Below are 24066 nucleotides of genomic sequence, written 5' to 3'. Positions count from 1 at the left end.
ATGTTTTAAAAAATCATATTTAAGAAACTGCAATATACTGGGAAGGTGGGTTTTTCCCCCTAACTAATTTGGTACCAAGCATCCTGGGTGCGATACCTTCCCTTTAAAACATTGTTCTGAAAAACTCAGCTGCCTACAGATGTTTAGTTTTCCCTGTTCATTTCATTCTTTTCATTTGCTTGAACATTTTTGATTATGAATGTGACATGCCTGATGTGGCACGGCTCAGTGATTCAGCTGTTTCTGGATTGTGAAGCAAAGACAGAAGCTTTAGAAGAGAGACATAGAGATGGGGAGGAGAAGAAAGAGAGGAGGAGGAGGAGGAGAGAGAGAGAGTACAAACTTTGGAGGACGAACTTCATTTCATTAAATAAATGCAGCAGTTGAAGGATGGTTTTAAAGCACTCTAGAGGACATGCCAAGATTGTTCTTGGCACAAATGCCAAATACGAGAAACATCTTCAAAACAGGCATCCTCAATAAAAGCCTAGCAATCCACTATTTCCATTGATGACCATTAAGATTTCTCAAGTAGCAATATTAATCAAGGAGATACAACTTGTTTGCTACTAGCAACAACCTAGAATCATTTTATGACAATAGTAGCACATTGAACTTACACAAGTCAAGCCAGAGGTAAGTAGGTGTTATATGAACTGTGCAAAAATTGTGTTCTACTTCCAGTTCACAGTTCTAGGCAGAGTTGGAGAATATTTTTGTAATATTTCAAGTTTCCCAAACAGTTCATCCCTTTCTCACAACTGGCACTTTAAGTCTCAATAACTAACTCTGAGACATATATAGAAGGAAAAATAAAAATGCTTCTTTACTTATTGCTGCTTGAAATTACAGGTGTGTACATGCTGCACATATACTTAGCAACCAATTGAACAGACCAAAAGCAAACAAACAGCGGACTTCCAAACCAAGAAAAAATAGGTAAAGAGCATTCAGCAGTAAGGTGGGCTTTAAAAAAATATATTCAAAAGCTGGAAGGAATGATTGGTCAGTGCTGGATAGATAATCACTCCAGCCTAGAAAAATCTCTCCCAGTCAAACAAACTACAGGTATCATGTGAGGTTGCAAATAAAACTCCAACAATTATCACAATGGTGGTGGCAATATTTTAAAAAGTGTTTCTCTTTTTTTTCACCAAAGGACCCAAACCCCGTTGTGTTCTTGTGGCAGAAAGGAATGGTGTCACTAATTAATTAGTCAATCCCCACTTAGATTCCTCAAATGTGCAGCCAGTCAGGTGGCTGGGGACATAAGAAGGAATCACATAGGGACTTGTTGATTAGCCCTTGAATGTTATATAATTTCCCTTGCACTGTCAAAACTACACAACAGGATTTTGCCACTGTTTTAGTTCTACAGGTTTTGGAGATCTTGGCAATAGAACATAAGTGACTGCCACTTTTACCAAGACTGGCTCAGGAATGTAGATGCCCCAAAAACCTCACCATTAAAAAGGAGCTAAAATAATGTCCTAAAAACAAATAAATGAACAAATTACCTATTGCTGATGCCACTTTCATCACTGCAAGTTTTGTCCCAAGAAACTGTAAATAATTTCTCTACATTTCATCTTTACTGACTATTTCGTGTATCAGCACCAGCTTTTTCACCTACAAATGACAATGGATGCTTATGAAATCCTCTTGACCAAGATGCCCTACAGATTTGCAGCTGTATATTGATTGAAACCCTTATTGAAGAAAAAATTATATTCTTCAACATCACAGGAGAAAGGGTTCTTAATCAAAAGTAACATTAAAAGCACAGCAAAATTTGGAGAGGAACAAATGGACATAGGAAGGGACTCCTTTTTAAAAATTGCAGAAAATCTCAGTATTGTTTCTCAAATTCAAGATGAAGTCTCTGTTTCAAAGTATCAAGATTAGCTTATTTCATTATTTTTATATGTTATCCTGGCATTTGCCAGCACTCTGTGCAAAAATAAAACAATTCTTCTAAGGACTCCTGCTCTTACCAAAATTCTAACAACATTTCTTGCATTATTGTGCAAAAGCTGTAATCAGCCTTCTGAAATTCTTTAAGAATTCAACTAGAATAGAAACTATGACATGAAATACAGGTAGAGTGGAAACCAACCAAAGTATGAAATTGTAAAGGAAAAATAACTTTAAAAATCTGGTTAGTCCCAGGTGTTTTCCCCCTTCTAGGAATAAGATGCTAACCTATAGAAAGTACAATAAATGTTGAGCTATGAGACAATACAGAGAAACAGTTTATATGATCCTCCTCCCTGATGAAATAAAAAGACACGAAAGTAACAATGTTTTCCTTTCCTTCAGATCACATTCATTTAACAAGCAAGGGCCTACATGGTTCACACCAAATTAGAAATTAATTTGTCTTGACAACCTTGAGAAGAAACAGAAAGCAACATGAAACATAAAGGAGAGCAGCAGTGGGAAAGAACAGATCCTCTTTTGAAGGGCATGAAAGCCACTTTCCGGGATGTATGCAATTTAAGAAAACATAAGACCAATTAAACTGGTAAAACATCCCCATGCCCAACGTTTCACACCACAGCTGATCTAAATAATAAAACAGTCTTATTGAAATGCTCTAAAAATAGCCTAATCCCTCCTTTGCTTGGAGAATTTAAAGAGAAACGCTTGGACTATGAATGGGAATTCTCTATAAAACTGGAAAATCTGGCCCCTACTTTAGGCTGAATATCAGAAAAAAAAAACTTCTTAGCTGTTAGAGCAGTATGACAATGGAACCAATTACCTTGGAAGGTGGTGAGCACTCCAACACTGGAGACATTTAAGAGAAAACTGGACAACCATGTCAGATCTGCTTTGATTTGGGTTCCTGCACTGAGCAAGGGGTTGAATTTGACGGCCTTATAGGCCCCTTCCAAGTCTATTATTCTATTTATGGGGAGAGGTTCCACAGATACCAAATGAAGAGGATAGCAAATGGGGGAGCAGAGGCAACACTCTTCTCTTACTTCACATATTTGGCTTATGCTTTTTTTCTCCTACTTTTTCCTTTCCTTTCCTTTCCTTTCCTTTCTCTTCTCTCTCTCTCTCTCTCTCTTGACTATATGAATACCTTGAATTTGTTCCCCTCATCTAACCCAGAGGACAGAACCTGACATTTTGGAAGGAACTCATTGCATCACTTATTGTTGCCCTGGCAAGGTCAAGTTTTTCTTCTTATAGTCACTGGTCCAGCTGGTGCAACCTGTTCTGTTTGGCATTATGAACATTTATTTTATTTTATGTATGTATGTATGTATGTATGTATGTATGTATGCATGTATGTATGTATGTATGTATGTATGTATTTATTTATTTATTTATTTATTTATTTATTTATTTATTTATTTATTTATTTATTTATTCTACTTATATCCCGCCTATCTGGTCGATATGACCACTCTAGGCGGCTGTAACCATTACCACCCCTCCTTCTATAGGGTTTTACTTGATCTTAGAGAACATCCCACCCTTTGAGAACAGTTCTCTATTTAATCTATTTAATCAATTTAAACTCCAATTTAATCAACATTGTATTTCCTGATCATCACACGTAAGAACAGGATCAAAGGAAGTGACCATACCCCCCGTATTTGTGAGCTCTGGATTTACACATTTCATTTGTGTGGCCATGAAAGGCTGGTATAACAGGAAGTGAAGAGTTTGTCCACAAGATGAAAAGGAATGTAAAAAAAAAAAAGTTCCCCTTGACAATTTTTGTCCAGTCCTGTTTGACTCTAGGGGGTGGTGCTCATCCTCCTTTTCCAAGCCATAGAGCCAGCGTTTTGTCCGAAGACAATCTTCTGTGGTCACATGGCCAGTGCGACTTAGACACAGAACGCTGTTACCTTCCCGCCAAAGTGGTCCCTATTTATCTACTCGCATTTGCATGCTTTCGAACCGCTAGGTTGGCGGGAGCTGGGACAAACAACGGGCGCTCACTCCGTCGCGTGGATTCGATCTTACGACTGCTTGGTCTTCTGACCTGCAGCACAGGCTTCTGCGGTTTAGCCCACAGCGCCACCACGTCCCTAAAAGGAATGGAAGGAAAGATAATATTATTTATTTATTTATTTATTTATTTATTTATTTATTTATTTATTTATTTATTTATTTATTCATTCATTCATTCATTCATTCATTCATTCATTCATTCATTCATTCATTCATTTATTTATTTATTTATTTATTTATTTATTTATTTATTTATTTATTTAAACTTATATGCCGCCCAAACTACCCGAAGGTCTCTGGGTGGCTTACAGCATTTAAAATACAATAAAAGGGCAAAATAAAAGGGCAAAAATATATCATTTTGGTTGTTTCTATTGCAATATGGGAACCCTTAAAAGTTATAGTCTCAGGTTTTTGACACCTACACTGGCAGTGCAACACAGTCTTAACTCTAAATAAGTAGTGACATGCTTAACAGGAGCAAAAGAAAGCTTTTTAAGCTTCAGCTTTATGGCTACTGTCTTCCAAGAATCCTTAGAAGTGGGCTTGACAGGGCTGTACCAACTTGCCTCTCCCTAGTGATCTCTACTCAGTTTCTCCTTTATGGTCCAGACTCTATGGTGACTGAGGCTTAGAATCAAGCTGCTATTTAGCTCAAGCTCTCTTCTTCATCTATCTGATGCCCATATACTGCTCTTCCCTTGAGGAGAAACTATATATCTAATCAATTCATCTGGGTCTCTAACAGCAGCTTATCAGAGGTTTTCTTCTATGTTGGCTGGGTCTCAAGCATCCATCCAGGCTGGTGCACTTAGGATTTACAGGGCAGCTGAGAAGCATCCACTCAGGTAAGGTGGCTTTGGGGGCAGTGGATCATAAAGAAATGCATCCCTTCTTGCATGCTAAATCATCATCACTACAGTTGGAATTGCTAGAATGGGTGGGGAAGGGGTGAAATATTGCAAGGTATAACCAGAGGATCAACTTCATTTTTGCTATCACTAACAAAAACAGAGATAAGCATCTTGCCAGAGAGCTGAGACTGAACTATGAGTTCATTTGTTTGCATAACGTTTGTAAAGGAATGACAGAATGGCAAAGGTTTAATTTCCAGAGGATGGGCAGCAAGCAGATTGTGAGTGCCGGACCTAAATACAAAACATTCTCAAAACTGAATGGTCAACACATTTTGCAGACCAGTCACCTGGAAAGAATAATCAGGCTTAGTTATGAATTTCATTTCTGAAAAACTACCTGAGGACAATCTTTGGTCAGGTTTTCATGTGGGCAAATATTGAATGAATCCATATTTTGCATACAAAATATAGTCTCCAGACAGTTTAAAATAAAATTTTAAAAATGGGATGTTTATTTACCTGTTTACAAGTATAAAACTATTTTCTATCAGAGTTTTTGCAACTTTGCATGTTGCTTTTAGTAGTCTTGGTTGTGAGGGGACATCAGTCTATCCAGCACTAAATGATAGTTCCTTTCCTGTCCCTTAATTCAAAGAGGGTCATGCCTCTCTGATCTGTGTCTCTTTTCCTTCTCTGTTGAAGCCTGTTGCTAAAAGCACTTGTCTTTGTCGGTTTGCTGTTGATTTGTAGATGAAGAAACTGGTTTCAATCTTTCCACTATTAATGTCTCAGAGTAAGTGACTGAAACTGTAAGTGCCACCTTACTGAGAAAGGGGAGGTCTATTCGTGGGAACATAAAACTCTTCTGCTCTGTAAATCCCTGCACTTCTGCTGTGCAGCACAAGGAATTTAACCAAAAATAAAAAAAGAGTTTAGGGCAGTCAGATGAAGATGGACCACAATCCAACAACCACAATGCTAAAGCAGATGAATGTATTTAAAGAGACTGGCCTAACAAACAAGCACATTATTGATAACCAGTTACCTGATAGGAAGCGACTGCCTCAGTTTCATTTTTATAAAAAAAAGGTTACTAGCAAGAAGCCTTTGCTAGAGCAACATATTGTATATGACTTCTCTTGTGTACTCTAGGTGTGCACTGATTATTTTTTGAATGTTGACCTCTTCCAAGTATGGTGGTTGCTGGACCAGTGACTGCCTCTTTATAAATCTGTAATATTTCCCATATGGCTGAATTCCTAAGTGAGGAGTCCACCAAGAAGACAGTCCCCCACAAAAAGGAAAAAAAAAAGAAAAGAAAAAAAGCATTTGAAGAAAGAAATAGAACTATTTCTAGAAAGTTTATTTTGAAAATTTCGCAAAAACGTCAAGAACTTCTTCAACTGCACCCACACTAAATGTCAATAGTATGAGGGTGTTGGTAAGGCTCTTTTCACAAGCACTGAAAGGAAAGGTCAGGCATGAAGCCAAAGGCCATTAGAGAATCTAGTTGTCTTCTTTTTTCAGCTGAGGTCAAATGCGACTAAGAATTGGTGAAATCTTTCTGAACAGAGCTGCTTAGCAAGAGGTATAAAAGGGAACAAGGAAGGAACTGAAGAAAGACCAAAAAGAAATAACAGAAGGGAACTGCAATCAAACAAGCAGAGGTTTTGCAATATTCATGCCGTTCCAAAATCCATTTGCACATCTCCTGAATCTCCACTTAACTGGATAGTCTTGTCAAAAGAATTTGTTTATTCGTGTAAATCAGAAGAAATATGCAGGCAGATATAGTGGCCATAGGGTTACTGACCTATTACTTTTTGTTGCATCAGTTTTACCCTTCTACCAGCATTAATGTTTACATCAAGAAATTAGGGAGGCACTGTTGAGTCTTGTTTTGCAATTAAAGGTGCTTGAGGCACCTTTAATTGGAAAAAGAACTCTGAATTAGAGACGAGGATGAATATAAAAATGGATCACTTTTTCCGACAAATATAGCCAATTTGTTAAATATTCATTGATCTGTATTTGTGGATTCCAGAGACCCCCACAAATACAAACGAATGAATATTTACCCGTTTTTGTTTGCCCTTCATATTAAAGAAAACCGAAACACCATTCCACCTACCAGCCGGCAATCATCAAATTAGCAGCAAAAAGGCAGCCACCACCCCACACAGCCTCCCAATACCACAGCCTACCCCACCCCCTCCTTTCCCTACCTTAGCCCCCCCCAACACCTTCTTACCTTAATCGCTGCTGCTGAGGTCTTCTGGCCTCAAAGCCAAGCATGTAAAAATGGAGAGTGTCTTAAGGGAATCCAGGCTGCCCTTTGCAAAGATGGTAGCTGCGGCTTCCCTACCCTAAATGAAGCCACAGCCACCAGCTTTGCAAAGGTCAGCCAGTCTCCCTTTTTACACCCTGTGGCTGCAAAGGCCTGATGGAGACCTCAGCAGCAGCTATTAAGGTAAGGGGGTGTTGGTGGGTGTGGAGTGGGGGCTAAGGTAGGGAAAGGAAGGGGGTGTGGGTGTAGCCTGTTGGAGTGGCTGGCTGTGTGGGAGGGTGGCTGCCTATCGGATTCTGATCAGCTGATCGGCGTCCAGTAGGCAGAATGGGCTTCTGTGCTGTGTGGGAAACTCTCCTGGGGGGAACCCAATCTGTGGGTGAATAACTCGGAAATCCAATATCCAATCTTCACCAAAGTTGGCAGGCATGTTGGGGAAAGACATAGGAAGCTCTGTTATGATTCTGGAGTCTCTAAATACCTGGGAGGAGCTTTCCTGAGGGGTCCTATTTATGACTATCTAACTCAGGGGTCCATCATCCAATGTTCACCAATCTTTCAGGACTTGTAGAAAAGCATCTGAGGAAGCATCCCTGAAAATATGGTGTCTTTAGATAGTTGGGGTCCAGTGTTATAGCCATTTAAAGTGCAGACAAATCAACAGACGATTCATCAATCTGTCAAAGAACAATCGTATATTCATATTCGTTAATCTATTAACCTTGATGAATAACAGATCAAAATGAATCACCATTTTTTTTATTCGTCCCAATCTCTAGTCTGGATGATCCCTCTCAAATTTTGCCACCACCATTTGTCCAGAGAATAAGGAAGGTGTTAGGGGGAAAGGGTGTGTAGTTTGAAAATGTCAATGATCAATCTACATGAGAAGCTTGAGATATACTATATGAACAGACATGTGTTTAAATAGGTTTCTGATCTGAGTTGGCTCTAGACACTGTGCTGCCTGAGACAAAGGACAAAATAAGATTCTTTTACATTCTGTAGGCAACAGTGACCTGGCCTGGAAAGTTATAGAATCTGAGATCTATGTGTAGTACGATTATCATGAAGACACCTTGCTCTTCTGGTCCTGCACTCTGAGGTTTGCTCCGCTTTTCCAGAAACTTAACTATATAATAAAATAAAGAATAAAACACATTGTCTCCAATTTAGGGCCTTCTCCACATCTACATTGGTCCTAAAACAGTTGTGATAAAAGTAAATCAGCACCAACAGATCATCTGAAATTGAGGCAAAAATACACCTGTGGAAGGAAAGAAACAGCCCAGGAAAAATGAGGGGAAAAATCATCCCTTCAGTCAGTCAAGTCATGAGTTTAAAAAACAATCATACAAAGTTTGTTGTGGGTTTTTTGGGCTCTTTGGTGTTCTGAAGGTTGTTCTTTCTAAAGTTTCGCCAGTTTCTGTGACAGGCACAACTGCAAGGTATCCGGTATACTCCTGCAGTGGTGAGAGGGTCCCTTCTGTCCTTTGCTGACCGTAACATTTGTTGTATTTTTGTGGTGGGCTTGAATACTGTTTGTAGGTTGTTTTTTTTTTTTCAAAAGTATCCCCATGCGGTCCGTCACCCCTTTGATGTGTGGCAGAAACACTTTATTTGTGGGTGGCTGTTTTTCTTCTTCAGTTTGGTGTTGTTTTCTTGTGATTTCATTTTTGGAGTAGCAATTTGCCTGTAGGACCCAATTCAGATGGTTGAGTTCAGTGCTGAGAAACCGAGCTTCACAGTTCCGATTTGCACGGTCTACCAGTGTTCTTCTAGTGGTGGTGGGGGTCCTCACCACTACCCCTGCAAGAGTATACCGGATACCTTGCAGTTGTGGCCAGGTATATATTGGAACCACAAAACAAAGCATCCACGCCTCAAAGAAATGAGAGACACTCCAGACTAAAACAACCAGAAAAATCGGCAGTAGTTGAACATGCCCTAAGACAAGTTGGACATGAAATTCTATTTCAAAATACTGAAATACTGACAACACCAGCAATCATTACGTTAGACTGCACAGGGAAGCCACTGAAATCCACAAACATCAGCAGAACTTCAACAAAAAAGAAGAAAGTTTGAAACTCAACTAAACTTGGCTCCCAGCACTGAAAAATACAGCGTGCAAAAGGTCAACGAACTCTACCCAACCACAAGGACCAGTGATCACTACACACAAAAGATCAGCTAATGACACCCATCAATCACAGTGACAGATAATCTCTTCTCCTTATCACAACAATAAACCAACAACAAAAACACACTGACCACCATAATCACGATCTCCTGAAAAGTACACAAGCTGATCTCACAGCCGTAAACAAACTGCACCAGAGCACAGAGTGCTACTCCTGTCTTCTGAAGATGCTGGCCACAAAGACTGGCAAAACGTTAGGAAGAACAACCTTCAGAACACGGCCAGAGAGCCTGAAAAACTCACAACGGTCATTAGATCCCAGCCGTGAAAGCCTTTGTGAATACAAATCCTATAAAGAGTGAACAAACCAAACTCAAGAGCATTGCCAAACTATTGTAGAAGAGAACACTTCACAGTCTTACTACTCCAACCAATTCTGTGCTTAGAGGGATAATGCTTTCTCTAGGCCAATTTTTCCATGATGTTTCTTGGACCCAAATTCTGGTTGTCATGAGACTTTGGGTCGGTTTAGGGCTTAATTCCTGCTCAGTGGAGATAATCAACACTTCTTGTCTATGGCATACCTACATGCCATCCTCCACCTCCCTCCCTCCAGGCTACAGTATAGCAAGGAGAAGAAATCGTGGATGTAATTTGTGCTCCACAATGTACTACACCCTCAAAGAAGAAGCACAAAGAATAAATAATTATGTGACATGTCACAGGAGAAGTAGCCGAGAATGTTTTTGTCTATGTAGCTTGTGTCCTGGAGTCCTCTTTAGGCTGGGAAAGATATACATGCATGCATGCACACACAAACACACCACTTTATAAAAGCTCACTTTACAACCTCTCACTTCTAAACCATTTTACTACCATATTAGCTCATGCCCCCCTAGCACTCCAAACTCACTTTTACCAACACATAACAGTACAACAGTGGTGGTGAGAACGAGACCAGGGAACACAGCAGAGGCTGGAGGGAAGCAGTCACGAAACAATCTAGAGAGCAGAAGCATGAAGGACAAATGAAAAGACAGAAGACTGCACAGCAAACAAACAAAAGAGAGCAGGTGTGAGGAAGAAATGAGAAGGCAGGAGCATTTACATGAAAATTATCCAAGAATCAAACCACTGTTTTAACATTGAGCCTGATGGGACAATGGGTAAAACTTACAACAGCTCATTTTGTAATGATCCTCAGTGAACCCACTTTGTCTCCTTGACAGGGGGTGGACTTGATAATTCGTAGTCCCTTTCAGCTCTGCAGTTCTAAGGTGATGATATGCAAGTTTGTTATATTTCTAGTTTTCCACTTGTATGGCCTTGTTTGAGTTGAATTTTGTTTTAGGGGTTCTCTCAAGTTACCCTTAGATTTGACACTTCTTTCTGTTCTCTCTGTCCACTCTTTAAAGGTTTTTCTTTAGTTATGACTGAAGAATAAAACACACAGAGGACATTTTACTGTCATCCAAGGACTTACTACACACTCTTACTGCAATCTAAACAATTCAATTGCTACCATCTACTCCAATTATTCTTAAGCACGGAAATAAAGGGCAATAATTTTCTCTACACTGCTGTCAAAACTTACTGTGGAACAAAGTAGTTGATGGAAACTCACATAACCTACTTTACTTGAAAGAGCTGCAGTGTATCCCAGTTTCTCTGTCTGAAGTTCTTCTGTAGCCTCATGTCTCCTCTGCTTAATGATGGCAAAATTAAACTAAGCTCCTTCTAAAGAGGAGGCTCCGGGGAATACCAGGAAACAAAAGGACAGGAGTTTCAATTCTCTCTTCTTGCTGAGAATGGAATCTGCCTCATATAGCTGCTGATGTATAGTCATCTTAAAAGAGTTTGTTAATTTCCAATGGGGGAAAAGGCATAAAATAAGAATCTCCTTATCTTTAATGGAATGTTACTGAGCTATACAAAATGGCTCACATTCAAAACAAGCTGGGAAGTGTCTAGTCTGTTTTGCCATGATAAGAGACAGTGTTTAGTACACAGCATGCATTCCACCCAATCTGCTAAATGTGAGAGTGGTTTAAACTTAATGACAGGGAAGCTTCCCTAATGTCTTATGGCACCACTTGCTAAAAAAGAAGAAGAAATTAATCAGGCAATCACATCAGACACCTTAAAATAAAAGCCTGCTGCATACAACAGTGCCAGCCTTTGTCTTTCAAATCCAAGACCTGCTCCCACTGATTCTGGAAAGAGGGAGGAAATCATGAAATTTCAAAATACTTTACCAACAACTGGCACTGGGACATAATTTCCAAATGCAATTTGTGCATAAAATGTTAGATGCATAAGCTACAAGTCTCCCATGTTGTCGGAAGGAAATAGAAAGCCCTGTTCGTGCTGTCAACTAATTATCTTTGTTTTTTTATGACTGAACTGCAGAAAAACAAAAACAAAACCCACCTATAAATAATTACTATTATTCTCAAAAAAAGAGAGTCAACTTCCAATTTTGATTCAAGACACTGACATGTTTTAATAGACCACAGCAAACATCATTTACAGATCCTACATCAGACATAAAAAAACAGGTTTTTGGGACAGACACAGAGACCAAACTATGAAATGAGACTGGAGGGTTAGCTTTTTACTTGGTGTTGGCTTCATTTCCCCTCAAACGTTATTGATTTCCTAAGATTACCTACATGACCATTCCAGAAACCAAGCCCTATTAAACTGATGTTGTAAATCCTCAGGGATGCAATGTATTTCATTATTTATTTTAAAAATGTGTGCTGTGTCCTTGAACACTTGTATAAAAACCCGTGTGGAGAAAGCAAAAATGGTACCAGACCTATCTGGTACAACGGGTTGTGAAAACAAAGCTGGTTTGAAAGCTGAATAGGACATTATTTGTATATTTGTAAGGTTTGTGGGGTGATAATGTCTTTGTTGCAGTTATGTGCCATTGAGTCAGAGCTGATTTACAGTGACCCTAATAGTGTTTTCGAGATAAGTAAGATATGCAAGGAGTGGTTTTACCAGTTCCACACTCCCAGTGAGTTTCCCTGGCAGAGATGAAGAATCAAACCAAGGTCTCCTGAATCTTTGTCCATTACACTGTCCACAATCACTCCAAAAAAGGATAAAAGGGGTTTCCAACTTACATAAATGTTTACATATACTATTTCATGGTCATGGCCTTTAGTTTGCAAGATATGAGCAGGACTGTTCATGATAGGATTATTAGTATTAGCAACCGGAGCAACACCACCAACAACAATGATGATAAATGTATAGCTATATCATGCCTTTCCACTACTAGGTAGTGCTCAAGGCAGCTTACAATAATAAAGCATAATAAAAACAAGTGTGGGACTGGCAAGGCCCTCTATGGCCAGAAGAATGGATTCTCCACCTTAGCAAGGCAAGAATCAGCCTTCCCAACAAGCAGTTCCCCAGTATTTTGGAGTGGCAACGATGAGAGGACAGGAAGTGCCCTCAAAACCACAGGTGTAACTATGGTGGGGCTCCTACTTAAGGAGGAGTAAGATACCATTGAAGAGGACTGATAGGTGGACACAGTGGATTGGGAGGCATATGAGGCACAGGTTATGAAGTCCAGGAAAACACTCTTCACTGAAGACTGGGAAGTGGTTGCCAGGACAACCTAGGCATGGACAATTGGGTGGACCTGCTGATGCCCCCTGAGGAGGCCGCCATGTGTGATGGGACAAGGAACAAGAGGCTTGCTGAGCAAAGAACGAGCAGCAGACCCACTGCCACAACCACAAGCAACAGGAGCACCCACCACCAACTGAGCTGCCCTGCGCTGCCACCTGATCTGTCCAGGGAAAGGTAACCCAGTGTGGCTACATCATGTTCTCCACCTTGCACCCCTGAAGGAGGCAAACAGGTCTGCCTGAAGTTCAAATGACCTTCAGGCATTTGAGGGGGAGAACTGCCAGTGGGTCCTTTGGCTTGGCCAGAGAGGCGGCCTACATTACTGTACTTACTTACAGGGGCAGGTGACAGTACTCATAGCATGGCATCTCTTGCTTGGCTTACCTGCATGGAGTCTTCAAAGTAGTGGAGGAGAAGGGGCTCCAGTCTACCTCATGAGAATTATACCCAAAGCCTAATAGGGAAGAGAGTGGGAGTGAACTTAGCTCTCTGTCACCCTGAGGACACTTAGTTATGTCAGGCCAATTGGCCCTTTAAGTTGAGTTTGTTTTTGAAGAGTTCTGTTCTGCAGCATCCTATTGTGCCGTCATGGAGGGGGACCAAGGGGCCACCCACAAACAGGGAAAACTGATTCAACCATTATCATTAAAATTAAATAAAACAAGAATGATCATCAAGAGCCAATTTAGAAATATATGCCTTCACATCCTTCCTAAAATCAGTGAGCATGGAGACTCTTTGCAGCTCTGCAAGGAGTGCATTCCACGATCTGGGAGAAATATAGAAGAATGTGCTATCTATCCCACATACCAGACAGATGGGCCTCTGGAGCTGCTGCTATTTTCAAAGAAGACTTTCTCTAAAAATGTTAACATTCGAACAGCTTCATAACAAGACAGGCAATGCCTTAGACAGCCACACCCCAAGTTGTCTAAGTCTTTGGATGTTAAAACTAGGACCTTTAGCTGACTCTAGTAAGCACCTCAGAACTGATACAAGTCTTTCAGTACTAGGTGTCACATGATCATCTAGTCTAGCTGCCACATATTGCACCAACTGAAGATCTCTTCTTCAAGAATAGCCCCTCACAGCATGCATTGCAGTAGTCAAGTTGTGATGCAACAAAGCCATGGATGATAGATGTCAAGTCAGGTCAGCTCAGAAAAGTTCATAATTGGCACACTGAGTGAAGCTGTGCAAGAGCACACTTCACTGCTGCTGTCACCTTGGCATCCAGGGACAGCCTAGAGTCAAGAAACAAACTATAAATCTGATCTATCAGATTCTAGAAGGAGGGTTGAATTCTAATCCTGAACCTGACTTTCTACTGATCAGTGGTACATCCATCTTGTCACAATTTAATTTCATCTTGTTCACCTTCATCTAGTTCATGATCAAACTCAGGTAGCATTCAAGGACTTTAACTGTTCCCTTGGTGTTAGGTGATCAGGAGCAACAGGGCTGCTTATCATAAATATATGGGTTATACTTCACACCCAGCAGCTTTATGCAGATGTTAAATAATAGAAAGGATAAAGTACAGCCAAAGGCCGTGGTGTCAAACAGTGCTCTCCAGCACCATTTTTTTGCATCAGAAGGATCAGAACCACTGCAATTCTGACCTGAGCACCTTTGTTCACATATAAGGATGTATGACTCCTTTTTCAAAAAACTGCAATCAATTCACATATCCAAAGATGTGTACTAAAACTTTTAGAAAAAGTTTAAAAATGACATTCCCATCATGTGACATAGTGCCCAGACCCCAGCATGCCCAAGGCAAGAGTATGCTCACTGGACTAAAATGAAGAAAAAAAGCACTCCAGTTTAGGTGTGTGCTATGAGTCGTCTGGCTCCTATCTGCAGCTAATCCACAGTAAATACATTTTCCCTGGATTATTGTGAAGTTGTAGTTACAGCCTTGAGCTGGAGAGCCTTACAGAAGGTTGTAAAGCAGAATACATACTGCACGGACAACAATATTTTCCTTTCAATTGATGCAGAGGCAAGCTTAAGGAAGGCAATCGGGACTCTAGAGAAGTACATTGAAAGTGATTATCCTCTTGTTTTGCCAAGAAGGTTGATGGTGGGATTGTTACCGACCAAATCTGGATTCTAAGATTCTCTGGCAAGGAATCAGTCATTGATGCAAACAGGTGAACCACAGGCCCAATTTTATTTGAATAGCAGCAAAGAAAAGGTTAGCTGGAACATCTCTTAAAAGCAGAGAAGACTCCGAAAACACAGTGTACATATGTATATAATGATACAAACAAAGAGTCATAAAAGTACTACAATTGGTCATTTGTATCCCAACTTTGGATTCAGTTCCTCATTGGGTAATGATGCCAATTAAGTTAACCTATTGGCTACCTTGTGTGCTCATGCGTTCCTTCCTTATGCTCAGGACGTGTCTACATGTCTGGGGAAAGAATGTTATCTTTTGGTATGTCTATGTGTAGGCTTTCCTGGGCCCTCACTCTCCAGCTCCCCTGCTGGTGATGTTCTGACTATTATCGCCTGGTTCCTCCTTGGTCATATTCCTTAGCTGGCCATCTGCTAGATCAAAGGTGAAGGGATGCAGGGAAGAGTAACTAAAGGAAAATCCTATATTATCTGTGAATGTTTCTCTGCTAATGGTTATACTAAAATCTAGTTTGATTCTGCTCCGGTATCAGGATGATGCTACATGTAATAATGATATTTATTCCTATTTAATTACAATTTCACAAAAAACTGCTGAGATGAAATATTCCTCTTTTGAAACATTTCAGGATGCATTTCAGTAATTCTTTTTTGTGGGGAGGGAAGGGGGAGAATAAAGATTTCCATTTCATTTGTATTAATTAAGTGCTAAGATGTCAATAAGTTAGTTCTGAGCCATGTACTATAAATGGAAACAAGACTTCACCTACAGATTTTTCTTTTCTTTCTTTTTAATAGCTCTTAGAATATACTTGAGATGGTGTGACCAGTAGCAATGCTGCCAGGGGTATTCCAGGGTAGTTCCAAAAGTAACTTTTTTTTTTCCATTTCTGCTCACAGGAAACCAGAAGAGGGTGACTGCAATGGAACTTTTGCATAACCATCCAAATTCATATCCTTAAATATATCTTTCACCTGTGTATAGTTCAGTATTTTCCAAGCACCAGAAAAAGATACAGGCTCCTAGCCTTTAAAAAAATGCACATGCTTTGAGACAGAAAAGCCCACGTGCGTGAATCTTTCCGCAGCTGATATGACATGAGAAAGAATAATAGCAGCAATTATTCAATGGAGAGGAAAACAGAAAGAGACATTGTTACAGACTAGCCTGTCCTATAACCTCAACATGAACACTTGGGTGCTCATTTTCTCCTTTTTAATGTCACCCCATGGGAATCAGCAAAGGAAGCACATCCCTAACAGAATTAGGGGAATGGTTTGACTGATGTGTTCAGAAACACAGAGCTTCCCCCACTCCCCACAGGGCAGAGGACTTTTTCACTTGGTTGCAAATTTAATAAGATGCTAGAAAATGACAGACAGCATTAACCATGAGCTAACTATAGACTCAAGGGAGTTACAAGGGAGAGAGAATCCTTTTAACTCAACCTACTAGCTGTCATCCCAATGTAAGAATATGGATATATGATGGGGAGGAGGGGTTCAAAAGGATCTACGCACTGAACAAATTAGAGATGCTTCTTCCCATCTAAATTTCTCCCAGGGCCAATGCACACAAGGGTTTCTCACCCAACATTGCAATGCCTGTCTCATTCATGAGGCACATGATGTCCAGCATGATCTGACTTCATCATGTGTTTTCTGTTCCTTACACCATGGATTTCTTCAGATTACTTGTATTGCTTGGTTTCTTTTTTGTTTTGTTTCTTATACTCTGTATATAATATAAATGTCAGTATGTATCACAGTTACAAATCCTCACTTGACTCATCCTAACATGTGATGGGAATTACAAGATACTTGCCAGTGAGGATAGCAAAGCATTTTCTCACACTTTTGGTACAATTCTCAGACTGGTGAAAAGGACGTTGGATGTGGAAAAAATGCCAGACTTTGCACAAAAACAGCCCTGTTTCTGATGCCTAGTGAGTAGTGCACAACCTCACATTAAAGCAAGAACTCAATCATTATTGCCAGTAATGTCACTTCTGTTGCACTGGTAGAGTTACAGAATTGGCCATTGGCTTTTGATTTGTTTTCTCTCTGTGTGTGTATGTGTTTGGTTTGTAGAGTTTGATTGTGAAATGTCTTTTGGTGGTGAGATAGCAAAAATTAAAATTGGCATTACATGGTTCCTGGCCCAAATATTACTGGGTAGTTAAGCTGGCATAAGTGCAGTGATGTAAATCAAAGTGGCAGAGTGCCACTTGTTAATGGATTGCAGTTTTCTCTTGTCAAAATCAGTTCATGTGACTAGCACACAATGAAGAATAGAAGTGGCAACTTGTTAACTAGCAGTAACAGCATTGCAGTTGATATAACTAACCAACAGGATTCTGACCATTGTGGGGATGAATTGTAATGCATTGGGAGCACATCACAGATGTGTACAGTCATATCAGGAGAATCTTTTTGCATTGTCTGACCAAGATCCCTATGCCCATCTCTAACACAGAGGAGAAAATACAAATATACTACTGGACAGAATGCTACAGCAAACTGTCCATGTTTCCATTCTGGAATTAATGTTGAAAATGTCCTAGTTAATTCAAGAGGAGGAGAACATGACAGAACAAGCCCACAAATGCTAAAGGAATGAAATGGGAGAATTCCATCACAACTTTGAGTGTTTTCCTCCAAGCTGACCAAGCCAAGATTTAGTGGAAAACTCTGACAAACAAATTTGTCCTCCAGCCAATGTTTTGAACCATGCTTGATTTAGAGAAAAATAGAAATGCTCGTGACCTGGGGTTCAATCCCAGGTAGTGGCTCAAGGTTGACTCAGCCTTCTATCCTTCCAAGGTCGCTAAAATGAGTACCCAGCTTGCTGGGGGCGGGGGCAATGTGTAGCCTGCATAATTAACTTGGAAACCGCCCAGAGAGTGCTTGAAGCAGCACGCTTTATGATACATAAAGGAAATAGGAGTGCTAGTGAATGATAAAACCAGAGTTGGTTGACAAATTCACACACTTCCACCCAAAACTAGATCTGTGTCTTGCACTAATGATAGATAATATGAAATTCAACAGCCGTGTTCCTTTTCCCCCACCCCACCATGGAAAGTTTGCTGCAGGCATTCAGAGGTTTTGTGCATCAATATAGTACACATCTCTGAAGATTTTGTGGATACCACACCACAGAACCTGCTGCATTCTGTGAAAGTTATAACAAAAAACACAGTATCTAGAATCAATAATCAATTCTGGGATGAATTATGTAAACTCAGCAGGTGTTAGACACAATGCTTGAGCTGCTTTTCGGAACAGGGCTGTATAGTTATAACAACTCTACAAGAAAGAGGTAAGGCTGGCTCTAATCTTGCTGCGCCTTTGATCTCCTATTTAGACTACCAGTGATCAATGTAAGAATCAATACAACCCTGTATTGTACAATTGGGTTGAACAGATCTTATATCATTTTGGCTGCCACTTGAACTTTAAAATACCAAACCATTCATTATTTGCTATGTGCAATACCATAAAATCCAAATATTTGCAATGGGGATTTTATTCCTTTTCATGCATTAGAGATACAGGGAGCAATCTTACACTCATGTAAAAAAGAAAGTACACCCCCTTTGAATTCTATGGTTTTACTTATCAGAGCATAATAAAAATAATCTGATCCTTAGCAGGTCTGAAAATTAGGTAAATACAATCCCAGTTGAACAACAACACATAATATATAATACCATGTCATGATTTATTTTACAAAAATAAAGCCAACATTGAGAAGTTATTTGTGAAAAACGAAGTACATGCTTCCATAAGAATTAAGAGGCTAAGTAGCAGCCAGGTGCTGCTAAACAAATGCCCCTGAGTAATTGATTATCAGCAAGTGTAACCAACTCTATAAAAGCTGATGTTTAGCAGTATGCTGGTCTGGAGCATTCAGGTGTGTGTTAACAATGGTAAGGAGGAAACACATCAGCAATGATAACAGAGAAGCAACTGTTGGTGCCCAGCAATCTGGGAAGCCTGAGGTCATCAGGAGGTTTGGGCTGAGGAGTCAGCAATATGCTGATGATACTCAGCTCTACCTCTCGTTTTCCACCAATTCAGGTTTCTGTGCTGAACTTGTGTCTGGACCTGATAATGGACTTCATGAGGGTTAATAAATTGAAACTCAGTCCAGACAAGATGGAAGTGCTGTTAGTGGGTGCTTCTCCAGACAGGCTGGAGGGCCATTTCCCTGCCCTGAATGGGGTTACACTCCCCCTAAGGGACAGGGTCTGCAGCCTGGGGGTGCTCCTGGACCCCAATCTAACTCTGGAAGCCCAGGTGGACTTGGCCAGGGGCGCCTTCCTTCAGCTGTGGAAAGTATACCAGCTACGGCCCTACCTGGATGAGCGGAGTCTCATGACAGTTACACACGCACTGGTAACATATTGTATAGATTACTGCAATGCGCTCTACGTGGGGCTGCCTTTGAGACCTCTGGGTAGTTTGGGCGGCATATAAATTGAATAAATAAATAAATAAATAAATAAATAAGATGGTCTGGCAACTGCAACTGGTCCAGAATCAAGCTGCTCGGCTGGTGAGTGGTGGGGATTCTAGGGGACACATCAAGCAGATTCTGTTTAAATTACATTGGCTACCAGTTGCTGCCCAGGCCCAATTCAAAGTGCTTGTTTTGACATATAAAGCTCTAAATGGCTTGGGTCCTGGATACCTGAAGGACCGCCTCCTTCCATATGAACCTACCCAGCAATGGGCCCTTTTGAAAGAGCCACCCCTGAAGGAGGTAAAAGGGGTGGCTTGTACAGAAAGGGCCTTTTCAGCAGCTGCCCCCAGACAATTGAATGCCATCCCAATTGAGATTTGTCTGGCACTGACACTGATGACATTTCAGCGCCAGGTCAAAACCTTCCTGCTCCAGAAAGCTTTTAATTGAAGTAATATCAACTGTGGGTCCTGATGGCAATTTTAAGAGTATATCTTTTAATTGTATTTTAATTGTTTTATCTTTTTTATTGTATTTTAATTGTTGCAAGCCACCCAGAAACCCTTGGGTAGTGTGGGCAGTATATAAGTTAAATAAATAAATAAATAAATAAATAAATAAATAAATAAATAAATAAATAAATAAATAAATAAACAAACAAACAAATAAATAAATAAACAAATAAGTAAGTAAGTAAGTAAGTAAGTAAGTAAGTAAGTAAGTAAGTAAGTAAGTAAGTAAGTAAGTAAGTAAGTAAGTAAGGCCATTTCCAAACAATTTAAAGTCCATCATTCTACAGTGAGGAATATTACTTACAAGACAGTTGCCAATCTTCGCAGGATTGGACATTCAAGCAAATTTACCCCAAGGCCAGACTTTGCAATGCTCAGAGAAAGTGCAAAAAATCCAAGAGTTACATCTCAGATTCTATAGGCCTCCATTAACCTGTGAAATGCTAAAATTCATGGCAGTAGAATTAGAAAAGGACTGAACAATTACGGTTTGTCCGGAAGGGTTGCTAGGAGAAAGCCTCTTCTCTCTAAAAACAATGTGACAGCACAGCTTAGGTTTGCCTATTGCATCTTTGGACAAACTACAAGACTTCTGGAACAATGTCCTTTGGACAGATGAGATCAAAGTGGAGATGTTTGGCCATAATGCACAGCATCATGTTTGTAGAAAACCAAACACAGCATATCAGCACAAACACCGCATACCTTCTGTCAATCACAGTGGCGAAAGGATGATGATTTGGTCTTGTTTTTCAGCTACAGGACCTGGGCACCTTGCAGTCATTGAGTGGATCATGAACTCCTCTGTATACTAAATTGTTCTAGAGTCAAATGTGAGGCTGACAATTAAAGGTTGGCTGAAATTCAGTCATGCACTAGGACAATGATCCCAAACACACCAGCAAATCTACAATAAAATGACTGAAAAAGGAAAGAATCAATGTGTTGCAATGTCCAGACCTTAACCCGATTGGAATGCTGTGGCACGATCTTAAGAGAGCTGTACATAAAGAAATGTCCACAAACTTAAATGAACAGAAGCAATGTTGTAAAGAAGAGTGGGACAAAATTCCTCCACAATGATGTGAGAGATAAAGTCATACAGACACTGATTACCAAAGGTGTATTGACATGCCATTGAATCATCAAGTGTACTTAGTTTTTCACACATGGTTTCTCCAGAAACAGAGCTTGAAACAGTAACTTTTTTGGGTGGAAATCCCAGAATCCCCTGGACAGCATAGCTAATGGACATGCTGACTTGGGGATTCTGAAAACTTAAAGAAAGAAAGAAAGAAAGAAAGAAAGAAAGAAAGAAAGAAAGAAAGAAAGAAAGAAAGAAAGAAAGAAAGAAAGGAAGAAAGGAAGAAAGGAAGGAAGGAAGGAAGGAAGGAAGGAAGGAAGGAAAGAAAGAAAGAAAGAAAGAAAGAAAGAAAGAAAGAAAGAAAGAAAGAAAGAAAGAAAGAAAGAAAGAAAGAAAGAAAGAAAGAAAGAAGTTTTCCAAGCTTCCCTGGTTGTAACTAGGCAATGTTCTGCTGCACTTGTACACCACCAGTATGCTTCAAGGAAGGCGGGGCAGAAGCACCATATATGAGTGTTGCATTGGGGAAGGAGCCATACAATCTTAAAATCCCTTATTCCCTACAGCCACACCCCAAATTGATCTGGATCTGTGTAAGACCTAGAACTATCCTAATAAATTCCTTACCACTCTGGAGTCAATGTGTGTGATCTTATGAGTGGGAAACAGCTGAAAAGAAAAAATAAAGCCACCCCTCCACTTCAGAACTGGTAGCATGTTATACTACAGTGGACCCTTGACTTACAGACGGCTTGACTTACAGACTTTTTGAGTTACAGACTTCTCTGGTCGCAAAATTTAGGTTTGACTTGCAGCCTGAGAATTGACTTACAGACCAGAAAAAAACCAAAATGGAACAAAAACGGCCTTTTACGGGATTAATCGGTTTTCAATGCACTGTAGGTCAATGGAGACTTGACCTACAGACTTTTTGACTTGAGAACCGCCTTCCAATATGGATTCAGTTCTCAAGTCAAGACCCCACTGTATATGTAGAGGATCTACTAACAACAATTCTTCCCATCAACTCCATAGAATCTCTTTGGCTCTAAATGATTAAAAGTGTTTGAATTCCTAGCTGTGACTCCAATAACCCAAGTACCTGCAATAATTAGTTTACTGATCTTGTGTCCCTAACATATGAAATTATATTCCAAACCTGAAACCTTCGATTCTGTAAAGATTTCTGCTTATAGCTCATGTTTGGTGGAAGAACATAATAATCATGTGTCCTTGCTGTAATATTGTATAGACAACCCATGTTGTTTGCTTCAAAATACTCTCTTAAATGCAGCTTCAGAATCTCATACATGAATGCTCCTCCATATTTTCAAATTTATAAATCAAGAAATCACACCATAATGTAATCTGTAGTGCAGCTTTCCTGGGTCATATCCCACAAATTACACACTGAAATACAACTTCAAAATTATGAATGTGTATGCCCCCTCCATTGAAAGGTCTGTGCACATACTAGGGAGAAAGTTAAGAAGTTTGAAAAAAGTTTCTCATTTTTTCATAACTGTGTGTTTTATACAGGCAAGTATGCTACATGAATAGGCCAGGCAATCCAACACTTTGCGCTAAACCTCAAGATCCCTGAGAACTGATACGTCAATCTTTGGTTGGATGTCACAACAACTCATTGAAGAGTAGAGCAACCATCTAGACAGAGACAGCTCAGCCATTCGTAACCAGGTAGAGTAAATGCACAAGGATGGAGCATAAACCATCCCCCTCCATGTCAGTTTTGCACATGAAGGGAGAAATTCAAAGAGGAGAGACTCTGCCAAGACTCTGCCAAGTCTGACTATGCAAGACAGAACATTAAGAAATCAGGGTTCTGGCTTGTCTGGAGAGCCTTCATGGATAGACAAGTCTCCCTAATTCAGATTTGCCACTTTGTGTGAGAAAAGTAAGGCCAAGCGGCAGTGCTAGTTCATTTTGCCTTCACACACATTTTGCCAACCCTGATGCTGAAAGACTGAATAGGTTAATCAGTTATCTCTTACGCCGTGGTTTAACTCTAATTATATAATTCCTTTAAGAAACAAACAGAAGAGGAAGAGACTCACCAATAAAATCTGTTTGGTGTGATCCGTTCATGCATGATCTGCCATCTTCTGCCAAAATCCATAGAGCTGAAGAGCTGAAAGTTATGAACACGAGTAAGTGAGACTCTCATACACAAGACAGTGTATTATGGACATATACATTGAAACAAGTTTGATCTCTAAAATCTGTCTGTGAGAAATATTACTTCATGGGCCAGTCTGGAATCACCTGAATATTTGCATACACATGACATTTGATAGTACATACTATATAACACTTGATATTAAACATTTTAAAGAGCAGATATTGGGAAAGAATGCACTGAATATCAATATTGAATGTAACTCAGTATTTAATTGATTATTTTATCATTGTATCTCAATACCACTACATGATTTTTTTTCTGGTGTTCAGAATTTCATGTTCCAAATCTAAAAACTGATCCCAAACCAATTTCACATTTAACTATATGTATATGTGGTTGTGATTATGCTAAAGCATGTTGGTACTAACAACTTCATGGGGAAAGTTTGAAGAGTGCAACAAATGGGCATGTGCTTTTATTCATTTGAACAGCTTTTCTCTTTTCCTTTCCCATTGGATCTGACCAACACAGGAAACACCCTGCCTGGAAGAATAATCATGCATGGACCAATCAACCTCCCTCCCTGATCCAACCCACCTCCTTGGCTGACAAGCCAGCTCTAACAGATGGTTTCCTAGCAGGACACATTGCCCACATCTTTCTTCCATTGTGACTTCTCTCACTCCTCATTTCTCCTTGCTTCTTTACCCCCCACAACTGATGGCTTCTCACACTACGACAGCTAAATGTCTCCTGCTTCTGCACCATGAGAGTCTGCCTTTCTCACAGACCAGTAGCCTGAGTGAGGAG

The 24066-nt window shown here is 40.0% G+C and overlaps 1 protein-coding gene across 1 annotated transcript in view; it reads right to left on the bottom strand.

Annotated features, from left to right (window-relative positions):
- Nucleotides 1-24066, bottom strand: part of SORCS3 (sortilin related VPS10 domain containing receptor 3) — a 603874-nt gene that overhangs the window by 215924 nt on the left and 363884 nt on the right. Inside the window, exon 5 of the mRNA XM_072995578.2 lies at nt 23192-23265. Coding sequence (XP_072851679.2) covers nt 23192-23265 — 74 coding nt within the window. The remainder of the gene's footprint in view (nt 1-23191; nt 23266-24066) is intronic.

Source organism: Pogona vitticeps, chromosome 3 (assembly GCF_051106095.1).
Source record: "Pogona vitticeps strain Pit_001003342236 chromosome 3, PviZW2.1, whole genome shotgun sequence".
Taxonomy (NCBI): Eukaryota; Metazoa; Chordata; class Lepidosauria; order Squamata; family Agamidae; genus Pogona; species Pogona vitticeps.
This window is presented reverse-complemented; position numbering and strand designations above follow the sequence as displayed.